Source organism: Rhea pennata, chromosome 1 (assembly GCF_028389875.1).
Source record: "Rhea pennata isolate bPtePen1 chromosome 1, bPtePen1.pri, whole genome shotgun sequence".
In the NCBI taxonomy this organism is placed as follows: domain Eukaryota; kingdom Metazoa; phylum Chordata; class Aves; order Rheiformes; family Rheidae; genus Rhea; species Rhea pennata.
The window spans coordinates 54,380,995-54,398,884 of NC_084663.1; the positions used below are offsets into that span (position 1 = coordinate 54,380,995).

The 17,890-nt window shown below is 50.8% G+C and overlaps 1 protein-coding gene across 5 annotated transcripts; it reads left to right on the forward strand.

Annotated features, from left to right (window-relative positions):
• The first annotated feature begins 1,633 nt into the window (after nucleotides 1-1,633).
• On the forward strand, nucleotides 1,634-16,527 carry LOC134146613 (suppressor of cytokine signaling 1-like). 5 transcript variants are annotated; one of them, XM_062586968.1, is made up of 3 exons: nucleotides 1,634-1,720; nucleotides 11,360-11,485; nucleotides 14,881-16,527. In XM_062586968.1, the coding sequence occupies exon 3, from the start codon at nucleotides 14,947-14,949 to the stop codon at nucleotides 15,634-15,636; it is 690 nt and encodes a 229-aa protein (XP_062442952.1). In that variant the 5' UTR covers nucleotides 1,634-1,720; nucleotides 11,360-11,485; nucleotides 14,881-14,946; the 3' UTR covers nucleotides 15,637-16,527. The 5 variants fall into 5 exon arrangements, with proteins under 5 accessions (XP_062442952.1, XP_062442972.1, XP_062442982.1 ...); XM_062586958.1 differs by lacking the exon at nucleotides 1,634-1,720 and adding an exon at nucleotides 1,871-1,980; XM_062586978.1 differs by lacking the exon at nucleotides 1,634-1,720 and adding an exon at nucleotides 4,982-5,064.
• Nucleotides 16,528-17,890: the final 1,363 nt, after the last annotated feature.

A 17,890-nucleotide genomic window follows, 5' to 3' on the forward strand; every position in this document is an offset into this window, starting at 1 on the left:
TTTCACAAGTAAAGAAACAGAGGAAGACTAAAAGGAAGAGTTAGGCTAGTCCATTTAATATTAAGGCAAGGTGGTTGGCACAGGCTATGAAGTCACCCAATAAACGCTATAAAAATCCACAGAGGGAAGCTGACTCCCTACTAGGCAACTGTAAGGCAAACTGCACGGTATTTTCGAAGCTGCCATTCAAAAATACAAAGAAATGTGTGACGAGCCTACTTATAAACCAAAAATGGAACAGATGAGCACTTCTTCTGGGCTGTGATTTCGGGTCCCAGTTGAAGGGCCTCCTACCGAAGCCTCGCCGGGAAAGAGTTAGCGCTTTGCCCAGACTCTTGTGGAAGTTCAGAAATTCTTCTGTGGTCAGCAGCATCTTCATGCTTGGTTGGAAGAAAAAACAAGGACTGATGTCTCAATACTCAGTGGAACTTCTGGCAAGACTTTGGGTCAGACTCAGTGGTGTGTTTCTGACTGCTTTGTGCTTCCCCAGCAATGCAAAGCAGCTGTAAAACTCTTCTGCTCTGCTGCTTAATCCTGAGTTACAGCTGCTTTGCATTGCTAGACTGGTGCAAAACAGCCAGAGCACGTCTGTGCTCTGCATTTGCATATTGTTATTTCAGCAGGGCAATTCACCTGGCAAACAGGCAGCAGTGAATACATACGCCAGTCTTTGCGGGATCTTTGAACATTCAGAGGTGAATGAAAACTCCTATGGGGCAATCAAGTCAGTGTAATTGCAGATTAGGCGTTAGCAGCTGTAGGGCTTTTTATACAGAATTAAAAAGTTTGTTTTTCGTCCTATTGCAGCTATTCTTTTTGAGTAATAATATGTTTACAATATGCAGCACGTGGTGTACTATTTATATTTTACATCATCAAATCTCTGCACATTTTCCTCTTTTCTGTTTCCAGGATTTTAATTTGAACCCACCAAGAAAACAGTGTGTGTTTGTAGGTACACTCTTCATGCGTGCGTTTAACTGCTGGCTACCACGCACACTGCCCTTCCACTGTGCCTGGTGGAGCACGAGTAAACTGCTCCCGCAGGAGCAAGAGACCAGCTCGGAGAACTCCAGCAGTGAAGGTGAAGGTCTGGACACCTTCCCCAATTTCTGCCCGTGCAAACAGCCCTTGCTTGCTAGGTCTGATGCCCCAGCCTGATGCGCAGGAGCCCTGATTTGCTTGATCTGGCACCTCAGCCCTGTGCATAGTAACCCTCTACCCCCAGCCCGGTGTCTGCTGGAGCTGGCACCCTGGCCCGGTGCACAGGGACCCCCCACCCCGGTGTCTGCTGGATCCACTGCCCCAGGCCGGTGCACAGGGACCCCCGAGGGTAGCCGGCAGCAGGGCCAGCCCCGGCGCCCCCGAGCCCTGGTGCCGGAGGCGGTCCCGGGGGGGGGGGCAGATGCTGGCGGCCCCGTCCCGCTGCGGTTCCTGCGCAGCAGAGGGGCTTTCACAGCTTCTCTATTTTTTTTTCTTTTCCCCTCTCAATCTGGCCAACTCTTTTTTTAACTTTTTTTTTTTTTTTTTTTTTTTTTTTTTTTTTTTTTTTTTTGCAAAAGCCACGCCGTGGAAAGACGGGGTGGTGGAGGAGGGAGAAACCCCTCCCCCTTCCCCTCCCCCGTGGCTCCTTCCTCGGAAAAGAAACACTTTGGGGGGTTTCCTCCCCTCCGCTCCGCTCCCGGGAGCCGAGGCCGCCCCGCGGCCCGCGCCGCCCCCGGTAAGCCGCGCCCCGGCCCTTCGGGGCCTTTCGGGACCGGGACCGGGGCCGGGACCGGGGCGGGGAGGGGGGGGGATGCGCGGCGCGGCGGTGCCCGGCGGCAGCGCGAGGCCTCGGTTTCACTTCGGGGCGGGAGAGCGGCGCCGGCGGGGGAGGGCCGGGCAGCGCCGCTGTCGCCCCGGCACTGAGCGCTCGCTCGCACCCGCGGCAGCGCCGCCCGCCCGCGGCCCCCTCGCCCGCTGCCCGGAGGCCGGAGGAGGGTAGGTCTCGTTGCGCTAACGGAAAAGCTCCTGGTTTGGGGGGAGAGGGGTGTAATTTCTCTCTCTTTTTTTCCCCCTCTCCCCCCCCCCCCTTCTTGGCTCCTCGCAGGGGCAGAAGTTGGGGGTTGCCTTCCCCCGGCACCTTGGTTCTGTCGGGAATTGGGGCGGTCGCTGGCTGCGGGAGAAGGATGTGCACCGTGGTTTGGGGTGCCTGTCCCAGTGTGACTCAGGGGAGGATTTGGGGTGCTGGCAGCAGACGGGGAGCCGTGCGGCATGTGCAGGTGGTGGCGGGGTGCTGGGGGTGGCCGGGGGGGGGGGTCTCCATGCTGCCCCGGGGCAGGTCCCCCGGCAAGGTGTTCTCCAAGCCATCAGGGCACAAAGATGCTTATTTCGAAGTGAAACCTGCAAATTACGTAACCTCCCCGAGGGGTCCGCAGGAAAGCAGCCTCGCCGAGCTGGGCAGCGGTAACTTCGTCCTCGCGCCGCTCCTTCCGCTGAGCTAACGTAAGGCGCAGCGGGAGCGTTACGCGGCGTGTTCGTTTTAACGCTGGCTTTTAATTCTCAGAAGCGAGTTCCCCAGCAGGATGGAAGGTGTTACAGGGAAACAAGATAACCTTGAACGGAGGCTGTCGCGGGCGCTGGTGGTGCTGGCGGCGCGGTAGCTCGCCATCATCCCGTATCTGATAGAGGCAGAGCGCAGCCTTACCCCGGCCTTTTCTGAGAATATCGGTGCTGTGTGCCCGTGCAAAGCCTCACAGTGAAAGGTTAGCACGAAGCCCTTGTCCTCTCTGCAATCTGAGTCATGGTACTTGCAGCCTTACAGATCCTCTACTCACTTTTTCCCACTAACACACACTTTTACTGAGAATTTTGGAATCGTTACTAGCTAAAACCTCAGTTTCTGTTATTCTTAGGATTTTCTTTTTTTTTAATTTAATCTTAATTTAGTTTAAATGTGTGTTCCTTTCTGTCCAATGAGAGTTTGGAAACAGGACCTGAAGGAACAGCTGGAGGTAACTGAGAAAAGCCCAAGAATGTTAAATTAATATCCTGGGTTTTTTTTTGTTTACTCGTTTTCTACATGGAACAAGGAGGGGGATGTGACTTGTCCGTTGTTTGGAAAATTTAGGGTAAGGAATATTGTTAGCAAGCTCCTCTTGGGGATTATATGGTCCAGGCAGTGCAATCTGCTAGTTCTCCTCCTTGCAGCACTCGGAGAACTTAAAAGGAAAATCCAGTCACATGTTGACCATGTTCAATTCTGTAAAATGGGGTGGGATCAAAAATAACTGCAGTTTCCTGGCGTTTCGTCCTCTGGCGACTGTGCCCTTAAGGGGGTACGCAGACGTATCTGCCTTCTGCAAACAGTTGTGACGGCAGTTTAGCCGCTGCGAACATCAAATAGCCCATTCAGTCGCAGCGGGGCTATGGTCATGTGCTTGAAATCATGCACAGGCACAGAAGTTTGTGGGACTGAGGCTCTATTATCACAGAATGTTGGTCTTGGTTGAATCAAGTTGCGACGAGATGCGGCCGGTCGTTGCAGATGGAGCCAAGCTTTGTTTCTGCGTTTGTGAGTGATTTTCCTGGCTATGCGACTTCCAGCATCATCTGTGAAATACAGATTTTTGTCCCCTCCAGAGGGGAAGGCTTTTGGGTGCAAATCCGTAGAAGTATTTAGATATCAGCCTCCTACACAGGTTCCCATCTTCTCCTGAACGAAACTTGGATCTGGGCCATGGTTATTTTTGTGCTACTTGTCATTGTGCTGTATGTTATATGTCCTTCAATAACCTGGCTCGCTTACCACTTACTTTAATGTAGTGGTGTCAAGAGGCAGCACAAGGCTTTGGTTTAAGATTGCGCTGGCAGCCGCAGATAAACTCCGGCAGTTTTCTGGCACGCGGGAGCCTGTACTGTGTTGGGATCCCGAAAAGCAGACAGAGAGGAACAACGAGGAAAGGCTGAGCTTGTGCAAAGCGTCACGGGTTGGTGTCTCTGCCTCTGTAATGCCTGTTTGGAGAGGGCCAAATTCAGAGGTTTCCAGAGGTTTCCAGAAGAGAGCTTCCAACGTGCCTCTTACCCCTGATCCGACAGGAATTCCTGTGAAGTCAGTGGTCAGTTTGCATAAGGGTAGAGTGTGAGTTGCTTGGTGTAAATTCTTGTTACTGTCATTAATGCTGTGGTCACATTGCTGAGAAACAAAGGAGAAATGTTGACACAGTTGCCTTTTCATTTTTTTTTCCTCGCTTCTCTTTCTCTCCATCTCCACTGGTGTTTTCTTTCTTTCTTCTGAGTCTTTCCTTGCAGTTTCTCACGACCGTCTGCTCCCCTCAGCAGTCTCCCCTACCAAATGCAGGTTTTTTCTTTCCTAATTTCTCCTGCCATGCTCCTACTTCAGTTTGGCCAGCAATTACTAGATAGTCCTTATACTATTTTTATATATATATATATGTATATAGATGTGTGTGTGTGTGTATCAAATCTTATATAGTGATATTATATAACATCATTATATAAGATGCATTGGTATCAACTCATCCCCTTCTCTGCTACCAGAGTGCTTCATTACTGCCCAGTCTGCTGCTTTGCAGCAGTGCATGTCCTACAGCCTTCTGCCCCAAAAAGGTAACTCTGAGCTAACCATTTTGCTGAATTCAGTCTCAGACCCTTAAAAAGAAGAAGAAAGAAAAAATAGAAAGTGCAACAGTGTTTGATGCAGCAGGTTTTGGTGTCTTTGTGTTAGTGAGTGGTCAAAATGAGTCAGGTAAAATTCATTTCCCCCCTTGGCCAAACGCAAGATTTCAAGCTAAGATTTAACAGTGAGAGGCGTAAACACTCCTAGCTTTTAACTGCTGTGACTCGCGGGTTGTGTTCAGTAGTTCTGTAATAATAGAACAATACTTATTCAGTTTTTGTAAAATTGCTAAATACTCGTTTGTGTGTTGTCTTTGGAGGCTTTAGAGCTGCCCGCTTGTTTTCGTCCTCTTCAGTGGAGAAATGAAAAGGCCTGTTTGCACTTCACAGGAAATGAATGTCTGATACAAGCTTGCAGTCTGCACATTTCCAAGAACTGCTCTCAAGGTATTTTGATAATGCATATTCTCTCTGTCTTCTCCCTTCCTGCTCCCCAGGCACTTTTTGTGCTTCTGCTTGCTTGCAAACACATGTGAAATACGAGGCGAAGAATCAAAGTGGGCCGTTAAGTTTGCAAATAGGCTGCTTTAACTTTACATTGGCTCTATTGGAGTTGTTGCTGGCAAAATTGGGTTAAGCTGGCAGTATTGAGCTGCCTTTGTCTCAGCAGAGAGTTTTTGTTGCTTTTTCCCCCTGCAAACTTTGAAGAAAAATTTTGACTTCAGATTCTGACCTGTGCAGCAATTTTTTTGTTTGTGATTCTGCTGCTCAGAAACAGCTTGTTACTACTTTCTTACTTCCTGGGGAGCAAAGTTTACTTGGAAACTTGCATCCAGGCTTTCAGGGAAGAAAATATGAGCAATTATCAACAGCTGAAAAATGTTAAAGATCTCAGCTCCTGTTCCTGCAATCTGACCACGCAGATCCGTTTCTATACAGCGCGGCACCTTGCTAAAGTACGGGGAGGTTCCGCGCAGATTTGCTTGGGACGGCAGAATTGTGGTGATGTGCACATGCGCCTGCATGAATGGTCTGATTATACTTTTTGACAGACCAGCAGTGTTATTCTGCATCCATATTTCAGTTCCCTTTTGTTTTCTGAGGAGAGATTTTGGGACGCAGAAGCAGGGAAGCTGGAACTACAGAAATGGTCTCCAGTTCCCACCACTGGAAATTATGTTCACCTTCCAAGGCCCAGCCTAAGTGACACGATGGACAAAGAGCCACAATCAAGGGAAAACTGAGACAGAGGGAATGTCTTTCTCTAGCCTGACGCTGCCATTTCGGATTTGGAGCTGGTTTAGCAGCAAGCAATGAAATTGTAGCATGCGTGCCAGGATCCAAGTGAGTGCGTACCAGTAGTCACAGGAGCATGTATAAGCGAGAAGTGCTATACTTTTTATCTATAGAAAAATGAGGAAAATGGGCTAAGCTGCTTTAACTATTGCTCTGCAGCAGCTCCACAGTTAATAGTTGATTCCTTATAGTGACTTTGTCAACTCTTGTTTACTCCCTTAGCTTTGCATGATGACTAAAGGATGTTTATGCCTTTTGATGCACTGCACTGCAGTTTTCTGTAAAGCTGGGATGGCTAAGAAGCAGCTCTAAAAGTTGATGCTAAAAAACCCTTTTGCTGCTGGATTCTTCTCTTTATGGTCTGGTCTGTCAAAGCATTTCAGTCAAAATGCTCAATTAAACTAGGGCATAATCTAATAAACAAAAAAGATTTGATTACAAAAAAGAGATCAGTTAGGAAAAAAAAAAGCCTTATAGTTTGGTTTAGGGAGTCAAACTTTATAGAAGTCTTCCTAGAGCAACTTTATAGAGACCAAGCAGAGAAGTTTGATAAAGAAGAGAAACGAGAATCCCCAGATGAGCGCTCTCACTTTCCCCAGTAACATTCAATGTGTCTGATTGGGGAGGTTGTTCCTTTTATGAGTTTTAAAATTAGTTACTTTTCAATCTCAGTTACCTTTGAACTTCCTCCCTGAGTTTTAGGAAAGACCATAGAAAGAACAGCCTGGTTATATTGTACGTTTCTTTGCATGCCCTTATAACTATAACTCTTCTAAGCTAAGCGTGGAGTTTCTCCAGTCTCTCGCTGTCTGAAAACTTTCACATGACTTCTCATCAGCCATCTTTAGGCCTCTCCCCTTTCTTTCATCTGTCTGCCTTTATTTACGGCGACTGGAACAGAATAGATTATTTCAGCTGGTGACATTACTGTTGTATTTCCACCCATCCATTTTGCTTCTTGGGTTTTCTTTTTCTTTTTCTTTTCTTTTCTTTTCTTTTCTTTTTTCTTTTCTTTTCTTTTCTTTTCTTTTCTTTTCTTTTCTTTTTTTTTTTTTTTGATTATTGCTTTTGCTTTCTGAGTGGATGCTTTTCTCAGTGAACCCCCCCAGCAATTCTGTTCGGCTCGTTCTTGAGTTGACCCGGCAGATCCATAGCTCTTTAAAACATGGAACGAGTTTGTTTTCCTCCTACAAATCCTTATTCGTGTGCATTTCTGGGGATGGCATGCTGTCTGAAGCCACGCTGCATGCCAGCTTGCCTGGTTTTGAGCGACTCTGACTGCTGTGGCTGCCCCAGAGGTGGTTTTGTCCCTTGCACTGGTCGCCCGGGCAGGGTGAAGGAAGGGGCTAGCCTACTTTTCCAGGTGGCTACCTAGGTTTAAGTAACGCGAGGCTTGAAGCTGCCCATTCAGGTGCAGGGCTAAATTGCCAGTGTTTAAATACCGTGGGCAATGGTGGGTTGCAGCCCAGGAAGAAGATCTTTAGAAAGTGACCTGGCTCAGACAGGGTCTCTGTGTGGCCAGGAGGGAGGGAGAAAGTGACGCCTGAGCTGGGGGCAGCTTTGGGCTCCTTTCGCACCGACTGAGCAGTCGTGTGGCTGGAGAGGGCAAAGCGGGCCGCCAGCCCCTGCACCCCTTTCTCTTTGGGAGCTGGTGCTCCAGGAGAGGAGCAGAAGCAGCGCGCAGGGTCCTTCCCTCCCGGCGCCGCCGGGCCTTGACGAGCGACAGCTTCCCGGCTCCTCTCCCTGCCTGCAGCCAGCAGCCCGGGATGAGGGTCCTGCTGCGGTGCCTCTCGCCTCGGCACGGGAAGCACGAGGCACGAGCCCTGCACGGCTGCTCCTCCGGATCCCGTCCTCCTGATGAGGAGCTGAGGCTGGGCATCGCCTCCGCTCCGTGGTCGGGCGGCCTCCCGTGTCACAGCACAGCTTCAGAAGAGGCTCCGCGTGGCCCCCGCCGCACCCTGGCCCCTGGCGCTAGGAGGTGACTTGACGGGGACGGTGCCTCTCTCCGCACCCCAGCCGACCGTTTCCCGATTCCTTCAGAAACCCGGTGTGTAGACCAGCTGCGTCCCACTGACTTCGTTCTTGAATTTCGGTTTTCCCCTCGTCTCGTGACACAGCGGCATTCCTTCCCGTCCAGGTCTTCAGGTTAAACAGCATTAAATACTGGGGAACCTCCTCAGCATCCTGTGCGAGAAAATAATCTGCTCGCAGGTAATTATTTAGCTTCTCTGCAGTATCCTTGTCCCCACTTGCTGGTAGCCCAGTGAGCTAAATGATTCCCCCCGAGGATTTCTGCTTTTGAGAAACCGAAAATGCCATTTGTTTTCTGGCGGTTGTTTTGATTATCTTGGCTACCTGCTGCCCCAGTTTCATGACAGCCATCCTAATGTAAATTTGCTCCCTACTGTCAGTAATTCATATGGCTTTATTATGGCTCCGCCAGGGTTAGCTTTTCGTCTTCTGAAGGATCGCTGAGATTGTAGAGAGATTTGGGCAGGGACGGCGGTTTTGTTGTGTTTTTTGCGCCGTGGCGGAGGCCCTTGTGAGCGTCACGCCGGCAGCCGGTACCTGCTGCGTGACCCGCGGCGTTCCCAACCCCGGGCGCTCAGCCGAGCGCCTCCCGCTCCCCCTGTGCTCCTCCCTGGCCTCCGGGAGGCCTGCGGGCCCTGTCACTTCAACGTTTCCTAAATAACCTCTAATAACTTTGATTTTTTTTTTCTTTTTTCACTTTTGACTTTCAGGACCAGTTTCTTTATTTTGTGTGCTGGAAATCCCCCTTTATAGAAGCTAAGCGTTGCGGTGCGCTCGTGCTTTGTGACCCTCGCCCCCTCGCTCCGCAGCATCGAGCAATAACTGCTGCTGCTCGGTGGCCCCTCACGTCTCCCAAAACCAGCCCTCCTCACGAGCGGAGGGACGACCTCCTCTGGTTAGATCGTCTTGGGACTTTTCCCCGAAGATCTTTTCCCACAGATTGGTAGGCCTGAAGCCGAGAGGACTCCGTCCGCAGCCGCGTCCCCCGTCTCGGCCGCGCTCCCGTAGCCCCGTCGGCAGCTCGGGCGGCCGGCTCCCGCCAGGTGCAGCGCCGCAGGCTCCCGGCTCTGCCCGGCCTCCCGGCTGCCTCCGCGCGGCCACCTGCCCGGCCTCCCCGCCGGGGAGAGACGAGGCGGCGGCGGGCGCGCGGTGGGACGGGCAGGCAGGGGGGCGAGCGCCGGGCCGCCCCTCGGCCTCCCACCGCCGCCCCGCCGGGACGTTGCCAGGGCTGGGCACGGCGCGGCCGGGCTTCGCTCACCGCCCAGCAAGAGCCCGTGTTGCCCGGGAAGGCGAGAGTCCAGTTGAAGTCGTCGTTGCCAGAAGCCGGTTGATGGTTTTACTCGCTATAAAACAAGCTGCAGTTACTCACGGCCCTCGCCGCGCAGCTGCCCTCGGGCGCGGGGAAGCGATGCGGCTTCTCGGTCGTTAGGCAGCGGCAGGATTGCAGCTCCACGCTGGCTGCTCCTGCGAGGAGCAAGCTGTTTAATGCGGAAATAATTGTTTTGAATTGGCAGAGGATTTTAAAGGTGCGATGAAGGGATTTTGCAAATGGGTTCTGTCTTCCAGCTTTGGCAGTTAGTCTAGTCAAAGCAATTCTCTCCCTTATAAACCAGCACCTTTATTATATCTATCTTTTTTAATGCGTTATGCAGAAACTGAACGTGCTTGCAGACTTGCCTGCCTTGAAGAGTACTCGGAAGGCGGCAGACTACCTTGTTGGTTTTCTCTGGGTAAAAAAACCTTTTAGCCTGTATCAGCGAAGTGTCACGTTAAAGCAGAAAGCAGATGTCATGGGAAAGTACGACAAGAAGCACAAAGCTGAAACGTCAAATCCAGGGAAAGGTGAGGGGTTTGTGGGTTTTGAGAGATGCTCTCCAACCCCAAAGATATGAAAGGAGTTTGATAACTGGTTCCCTGAGCTGAGAGGAGCTCTGCTGCACAGCCGTAATGCGTGGAAACAGCAACCGTCAGCATATGTGCACCGCTTCATACTAAGCAGCAAACTTGCAGTTTTTTTTTTTTATATTGCATTCTTGCTGAGTGCTGGTCATGTAGGGAAACACACACACACACATATAAAAAAAATACATATATATATGCATTTTGTTTTCCATGTATTCTCTCACATGTCAGACACAATGGCAAGCTCACGTCAAACTCTATTTATAGCCGTAGCATGGAAGATAGAGGGAGCTGCGATGTCTCCCAGGCCTGCTCGGCGCTGGAGCGGTTGGCTGCGAGGACGGCCGTGCTCTCGGCCGAGCTGCGCCGCATTCCTCGCCTCCCCGCAGCTCCCGCCGCGCTCGCTGGCGCACGGTCCTCCGCGCGGCTCCTGCCTGGCCCTGCCCCCTCCGCCTGGCCCTGGCTCCGGAGGTTTCTTGTTCAGCCCCACGCTTGAGCTTTGCTTTGAAACAGCCTCCGGAGCCGCAAACGAGTAGGCAGCGCGTTTCTGTGGGATGCAGACGTGCAAGCAGGAGCCTGCTGCTCGGGCTGGGCTGCCCGAACTGGGGACTGTGCTGCGGCGCTTGCCAGGAACCTCCGTGAAAGCTTTCCCCGGTTATCCCAGCGTCCAAATAACTGCTTGGCAACTGTGGGATTTTTAACAGGGAGGTACCAAAGCCGAATGGCATGGGGAGCGCAGCCATGGGCCGTAACCGCAGCTCGGCAAGCAAACGGGGCTCGTGGGGCACGTGCCCGGCCCAGGGCTGCCTGGCAGCGGTGCAGGGAAGCGACGTTGAGTAGCGGAGCTTCGGTGTAAATGGAGCCTTAAAGAGACTGCCTCCGAAAGGCGTGCGGGAGGCTGGGTTTGCTGCTTCTGCTTGCCGGCGGACCCGCTGAGAGACAGGCGACTGCGCAAGTCGTGCTCTGCCGCTCCGTCGGGTCAGTGGGTGTCATTTGCCATCCGCAGGGCGCAAAAGAAAAGGCAGAGACTGCGGGCGGCAGGGCAGAAGAGCTCGTGTCAGAGCTGACGGGGGCCCAATCCGGATGATTCAGCAGCAAATGGTTGCGCGTGCTCTTTCAGATAAGATGCTCTCAGCGCTCTGCGTAGCGTTCGGCACAAGTTTGAGTTTGCTGTTCCGAGTCCTAAAGCTTAGTCCTGTGGCGTCATCTCTTAACGTTTGCTTTTCGTGGTTCAGCTTCCAAAAAACGGTGACAACTTTAGGCTCTTTGCATTCATCCTTAGGGCACCTGTGAGCTTTTTGGAAGTTAATTAAGTCACAGAATTGGAAGTAGCATCAATAATAATAATAACTCTGTCATTTGTCTCTGTTATCTGAAGTGCTGTATACGTGATTCTACAGAAACATAGGTCAAGAAGATCAGCTTGTCCCTGGATTTGTTGCATTTTGGGTCTGTGTTATGGAGAACTGGTGGGCTTGGTCTCTAGTTTGATGGACATCTCTTTCTTTTCAAGGGAAAAGCTTGCTCTTAAGCAATGCCTTGCAAAATCTAGGAAATGTTGCATTGAAGCTCATGAATTTGGACCAGTTCCAGGCCTGATGTCCAGAAACTCATCCTTATGGATAGCAGATTTAAAGAGGTAAGCTCTTTCAAGTATCCTAAAGCAAAAGTGCACAAACAAATCAGATCTGAATACTTGAAGCTGCTGCTGAACATGCCAGATTTATCAAGCCCCAGGGTGCAGAGCTGGCTTGGCTGGCACTACAGATTGTATACAGTCACCTAGTTGACTAGAGTTGTCTTCTTATATGAAATATTCCACTTTGCGTGGATAGTGAACAGGGAGGCAAACAAAATGTCTTGTGTCAAGAGCACTTACTTTGAAAAGCACTTGAACTTGTAGTAAATCAGAGAAAGTCCAGGGAAACGTATCCAGCCTTTTAATTAGTGGGACACTGGCTTTTTGCAGTGTGTTGCTCTAGCTGTAAATGCTCCTCTTACTGTCTCACAGCAGGGAGGTAATAATGTGTTTTGGTGTTGGGTTTTTTTGGCTTTTTTTTGGGGGGGGGGGCAAAAGGCAAATTCTGGTGTGGTAAATCAGAAGCAGAACTAATTATGTGTATGTATTTCGGTACACCTCTGGTCTGGCTTATTTCTAGTTCTTAGAGTCTGCTTTTTCCTACCTTGAAATGGGAGGCGGTGTGTATGCAGTGTCTGACTCATTGAGAGTGAACCTGTGTAGGTAATATCAGAAAATATTTCTTGAGGGCCAACTAATACTGCACTGCAGGCCAGACAGTCATCTGTTTGAAATGGGTCACTGAAGCTAAACAAATTCTCGCTGTCTGAGGATCTGACCCATATGGAGATTTCAAACCAAGTGAACAAATTGTGAGGGTGCTCTTTTTGCATTTGCTTTGAATTCGAAACGATGACACAGTCTCAGTTCTTACTCAGTCAGACTTCTAGTGGCAGTGGATTTTTCTTAAAGGACTTGGGAAAATGACTCAAGCTTGAAAACTGGGACAAACCGTTTTGTTTTTGTCAAATGGCATCTGGAGCCTTAAACAAATTATTTATTTGTTGTTTTAAAAGCTAGTCTGCAAATGAAAGACAGCTGCCTGCTTCTGTTTTCCTGTTTGAATTTGTTTCCAAACCAAGACCTGTGACACTGGTGAAATTTCAGTTTGGACCCAAGAGAAGCTCTACTCTGGCAGAGGAGGCTGCTGGCGGGAGCAGGGCTCCTTCTCACTTGCATCCTCTCTTTAGCTGCAGTCTTGGAGGCAGTTAATAGTAGTACAACCTCCTTTTTCTATAATAACTGATTTCAAAGGGCTCTGTAGCTTTCTCACCCAGCAGAGAGGAAAAGGGAAGGGATAGAGATGCTGCAGCTTCTTGTGGTGCCTGCAGCATGGAGTTCTACGTGGTGATAGATTGCTCTAATCACTGCACGTGTCGACTGTGTTTACTTGCGTTCTGCTCACTAAATCAGCCTCCCCTAAGATTTATTCTGACTTGCTGAAGCATCTGAGCAGTTCTCAACTGCTGCCTTTTTTCTTTTTCTTTTTTTTTTTCTTTTTTTTTTAATGGAGAAAAAAGCCCAACTTGATTAACTCCTTCTAACCCTCCCACCTTTTTGTAAGAGTGAAATTTCCTTCCCACAGTGACACGTAGCTAAAGGGTAGGGTAGAGGATGGTAACAGCTTTGTGGCCTGCAAATCTCAGGATGAGAAACTGGTTATTCACCCCTGGAAAAGGTTCCCAGGGTGCTCTTGAATAAAGATGGTTATGGCTGCATATGCAGAGAAGTACCTGATGGTTGCATTACTGATATTACTGCAACTATATTACTGCAACTACTGTGAGAGACAACAGGGGAGAAAGGGTAGCTGTAGGCAGGGCTTTGCTGGATGGACGTCTCCTTTCCAAAACTGCTGTGCCAGCTGGGCCTATCTTTTGTTAGGAGCCCTAGGGAAGAGAGGGACTGAGCTGGCTGCGGAGGCTGAATTGCTTTATGCCCCCTGGCATGCGCCTGGGCAGGGGGAGAAATGCTGGGGCAGGGTGGTGCGAGGGAAAGAAGTTTGACCCTTGGCTGCACGCGGCTGGCCCGAACACTGACAGGTGCGCGAGGCTTTGGAGCAGCCGGCGACCGGTGCAAGCTTTGCTAGCCAGGCTGTGTGGTGAGAAAAGCATTTCCCTCCAGGGTAAACCCTCCGTGGCGGGTTTCTGCATGTTCCCTGGGGATGCCACGTGCCCCCATCCCGTGGTGAGGAGGGACTGTGGGAGCTGGGGAAACACCTCCCTTCCTCTGCTGTGGGCTGCGTGGCGGCAGCCCACACTGCTCGAAGTGGAGCGTCGCTGTCAGCGGGTGTGCGACTGGGTTAATGGAGTATATGTCAGGGGGCTAAGGGCAGAGCTTGGCTGTGAGCTACTGCCTCGTCAGGCCTGGGGAAGTGGTACGTAACAGCTCAGCTTCTCACACAGAGTGAGCCTCTGGCTTGGGGCTGTGGCTTTTATGTTTATGTATGCCTACACGCATACACACACACACACACACACACACACACACACACACACACATTTTTTTTTTAATAATTGAAATGACTCGGACGGATGGCTGATGGCAATGCCGGGTGCAGGAATCCGCGTTGCTAAATGCACAGAGCCTGGTAGTAACACCAGACGCAGACCAAGCAGGGCAAGAGCACGCTCATGAGAGCAACGGAGGGAGGGCAGGATTGTCTGCCCACACGGAGGAGCCTGTGATCCAGAGCTGAAACCCCAGCGAGCCCAGGGCAGAAAGAGGAGTCAAGGGCCTGGAAGGGCCTGAGCAGAATCATTCCTTGCATGGCCGCAGGGTCTGGTGTCGGCATAAGCAGCCTAATCTGCGGCAGTCCTGGCACTGCTGATGGCAAAATGTTTCTTGAAGGGGGCCAGATCTGAAACCTCCTGGCACGTGAGTGTCCTGGGATGAGGCAGTGGGGGGTTTGGTGGGAAAGATTCACTCCTATCTTCTATTTCTTCTAAGTCATGTTGTCCTTTACACAGAGGGCAGGTTGGGCAGGCATGAGGAGTCCTTTGCACATTTCTCCAAACGATACTTGCCTGCCTTGGGAGGTTTTTCCCTTCTAATTTTGGGTTTCATTTGCCCTCACCAGTCTCCAGGCCACTCTAAAACCTCCCCAAAACATCCAATAGATGGAAATCACAAATATCGAAAGATTACATTTGCTAGATGCTAATGCTAGATTCAAACCAGCATGCCGAAGGCTGTGCTAGGGAGCCCTGACTGGGGATTGTATAATCGCAATGGATGCAGAGCTCTGTAACATTGTGCTGGCGAGGGGAGCCAGATGGAGCCATTCCTGCACATATTTCCCCTGTCATTCCGACAGCTGTGGGTTTGTGACCTACAGTTACTCCCTTGTACCATCCTTAGTACCCTAGCTGCCATTTTCCCTCCCTGAGAAGAGTCTTTGCTTGCCCAGTTAGACCACCATAAAGGCTTTGCCTCACTTTCCTTCTGTCCCACAGGCTGGATGCAAAGGGGGAAGCATGGTAAAGACAGCATCTCTGCAGGATCCATGGGCTCTTTGAGAGATGATCAGAGGGAGGCCAGATGACCTACAGAACACACACGCGACTGTTTCTCATCCGCAAAGGCAGCATCGGAGTGTCCTCCCCAGCCCCGCACCATCCAGCTTGCCCGCTCGCTTCCGGATGTTTCGCAGCTGCGAGTGGGAGGTACTGGAGCGATCCCTCATAATCCTTCAGGCCAGCGACTTCTACTGGGGCCCCTTGTCAGTGGGGGAGGCTCACGCCAAGCTCCAGCGGGAGCCTGTGGGCACCTACCTGGTACGGGACAGCTCTCAGGGGAACTACCTGTTCAGCCTGAGTGTGCGGATGCCAACGGGGCCCGTCAGCCTTCGGATCTCTTTCCAGGAGGGTTATTTCCGCCTGAAGAACTGGTTTTCAGACTGCGTGGTCCGGCTCCTGGAGTTGGTGGTGGCGGGGACCCGGAACAACCCCTTGCACTTTGATGAAATGGGGGGGACGCCCTTGGTGTTCTCCGAGCCCTTGTGTCGGAGCCGCCGGACAGTGCCCACGCTGCAAGAACTGTGCCACCAGCGCCTGCCCGGGGGCTGTCGGAGCCTGCCCGCTGCGATGGGGCAAGGAGCAGGCTCCTCCGGGATGCGCCCAAGGGAGGAGGTGGCTTCTCCCCCCAGTGGAAGGGGAGGCTTGGAGTGGAGCGTCGTCCCCAGTCCCTCTCTGGCCCGGGCTGGGAGATGACGCGGTGCATGGGGGAGAGAAAATGAAGTGCCTGTTTTGTGGGTATGCTGGTGGGATGCACGCCGCTCCAGTGGGATTAGACTGGCCACTTGGAGAGGAAGGGGAGGGCAGGGGGAGCAGGGCTTGAACCCACTGAGTACGAGAACTGTGTCCTCATACGTGCACGGTGTGTGTGGCCTCTCCCTGAGATACCTGGAGTAAAGCTAACCCTGAAGAGCAGAGACAGTCCTGCTCTTTACTCCAGTTGTGACTCATAAGCTTGTGCACAGGGCAAGCTGCCTGTCCTCCCAGGTCAGCCCTGGCTCCTCCTCTGTCTAAAAGTGCCTAAGCTAATTTCTGCAAAAAATCTGCCCTTCTGAAGTGGTCTGGCTGAGTTCGATCCCTGAGCAGTGCTGCTTAGGGGTTGACGGACGTAGCCCCCGCGCTGACCACATACCCAGGTAGCCCTCTCCAAGCAAGGACAAGCTCCACTCCAAGCAAGGACAAGCTCCACTCCTTGCAGCATAAATGCAATACCTGTCATGTCAGAGGTCAACGTTTGCACTGGAGTAAAACCTCTGCAGCAACGTACACTGCGTACAGTTTCACTGGCTTCAGCATTGCTTATTGGAGCAGATTTTTGGGAGCACAGATGAGCTACTTTATACTAAGGGCACTGTATTCCGGCTAAGGGAATCCTGGTTTGGAGAGCCAGGTCCGCTCTGGGCAGGTGTGCGCAGATGGGAGTACAGCACCCTTTCTTCTGCTCATCTGATAGTATGCTGCTGCCCCCTACAGGTAATAAAGGGACATTCTTGGGGTTTTGTTTTTTGCCCCCCAAAAGGCAAGAATTTTTGTATAAGCCTTTTAAATTTTAATAAACATGTTTTTATACTTATTTTTAAAAATCAAGGAATACATGAGAAAATGTTTTAATTCCTTTGCAATGTTGGAAACACCTAAGGTACTTAGTTTAGTGCAGAGATACGGTAATCGAACTGAAACTGAGCATTTGAATTTCTTTTAAAGACCAAAATCAGCACATAAATGAATGGTCTGAGTTAGGAACAATAAGTTTAATTCATCATCTATAGTGTAATAAACTAAGGAGTTTTATAAGCATAAGAGGCATCCTAAAAATCTAGGGGTGAGGTATTTCAGAAGTATTTTTAATACCTTAAAATTTTTACCGGCAGTTTGAAAGCAACACTGGTGATTCACCATCCTTACAGCACTGAGTACAACAAACTGTAGCCAGTGAGGTTGAGTACAGGTGAGACGAATGGAGTGGAGTTAAGTAGGGCTAAGAAAAACCTTAGCATTATGGCTCATCTCAGTGGTGCAAACAGGTATGATGTCTTTGTAACAAGTGACTGAAAACAGCTCTTGTGAAAGAAGTTTGGCATGTTCAGATGCTGGAAAATGTGACCCAAGAATCAGGTTCAAACCGTTTCCTGGAAGGACAGAGAACCCTGCTCCCATGGCCAGGCCATCGCGCATCCAAAGGCAAGCAGTTGCTCACACTGACGTTCCCCTTCAAAGCTGCAAGGGAGAGGAGAGCAGAGAGGGAAAAAAAAAAAAAAAAGCATGCACAAAGATATTCCTGCTGAATTCAGTGGCAGATATTCGTTCTCTTGACTTCAGGTATCTTATCTGAGGAACTGAAGTGTGTGGTTAGTGAAGAGAGAGATGCAGGGTATGAATCATCGCAGCAGCCTAGCTCAGGCACTCTGAGTTGTTCTCTAGGGGCCTCCACGGCTCTGTTGGCGGGAAGGTGCCTGGCCTCATGTCTCGGCGTGCTGGCTTTTGCACCCAGCTGCTTGAACGGGTGCGGGAGCTGTGGCTGTCTCCTCCCAGCTGCCTGCTCCCTCGCTAGCTCAGGGAGGGCCGGAGCAGCTCGCTAACGCTGCAGCTGCTGCAGTTTTCAGCCCAGAGCAGAAGCACAAGCTGGGATTGTTCAGTATAGCAGGGGCTGTGCCATGACAGCTGAGGCACGGGTATGGCATGGCTTTCTGTGGGAGCAGTAACCTCTGGCAGGAGCATGGCAAAAAGCTTATTACCAATGGTAATTGCGTACATTAGCATAGCTGGGTCCATTAGAGGTATTAAATTGGAGTTTTTGGACACCTGAATGAGGCTGTAATACCCTGCATTAGGGAGCAGGGTGTCTTGTATTACTCTATGCAGCATTGCTTGGGGGATGTCCCAGGATCAACCCACCCTGGAGAATAACCATGTGGATCCCCTATTCAGGAAACCCCCCTCCCTCAGGGTT

What these genes read in the sequence shown, in the direction of transcription:
- LOC134146613 (XM_062586968.1), top strand. Translation starts at nt 14,947, where the DNA reads ATGATCAGAGGGAGGCCAGATGACCTACAGAACACACACGCGACTGTT.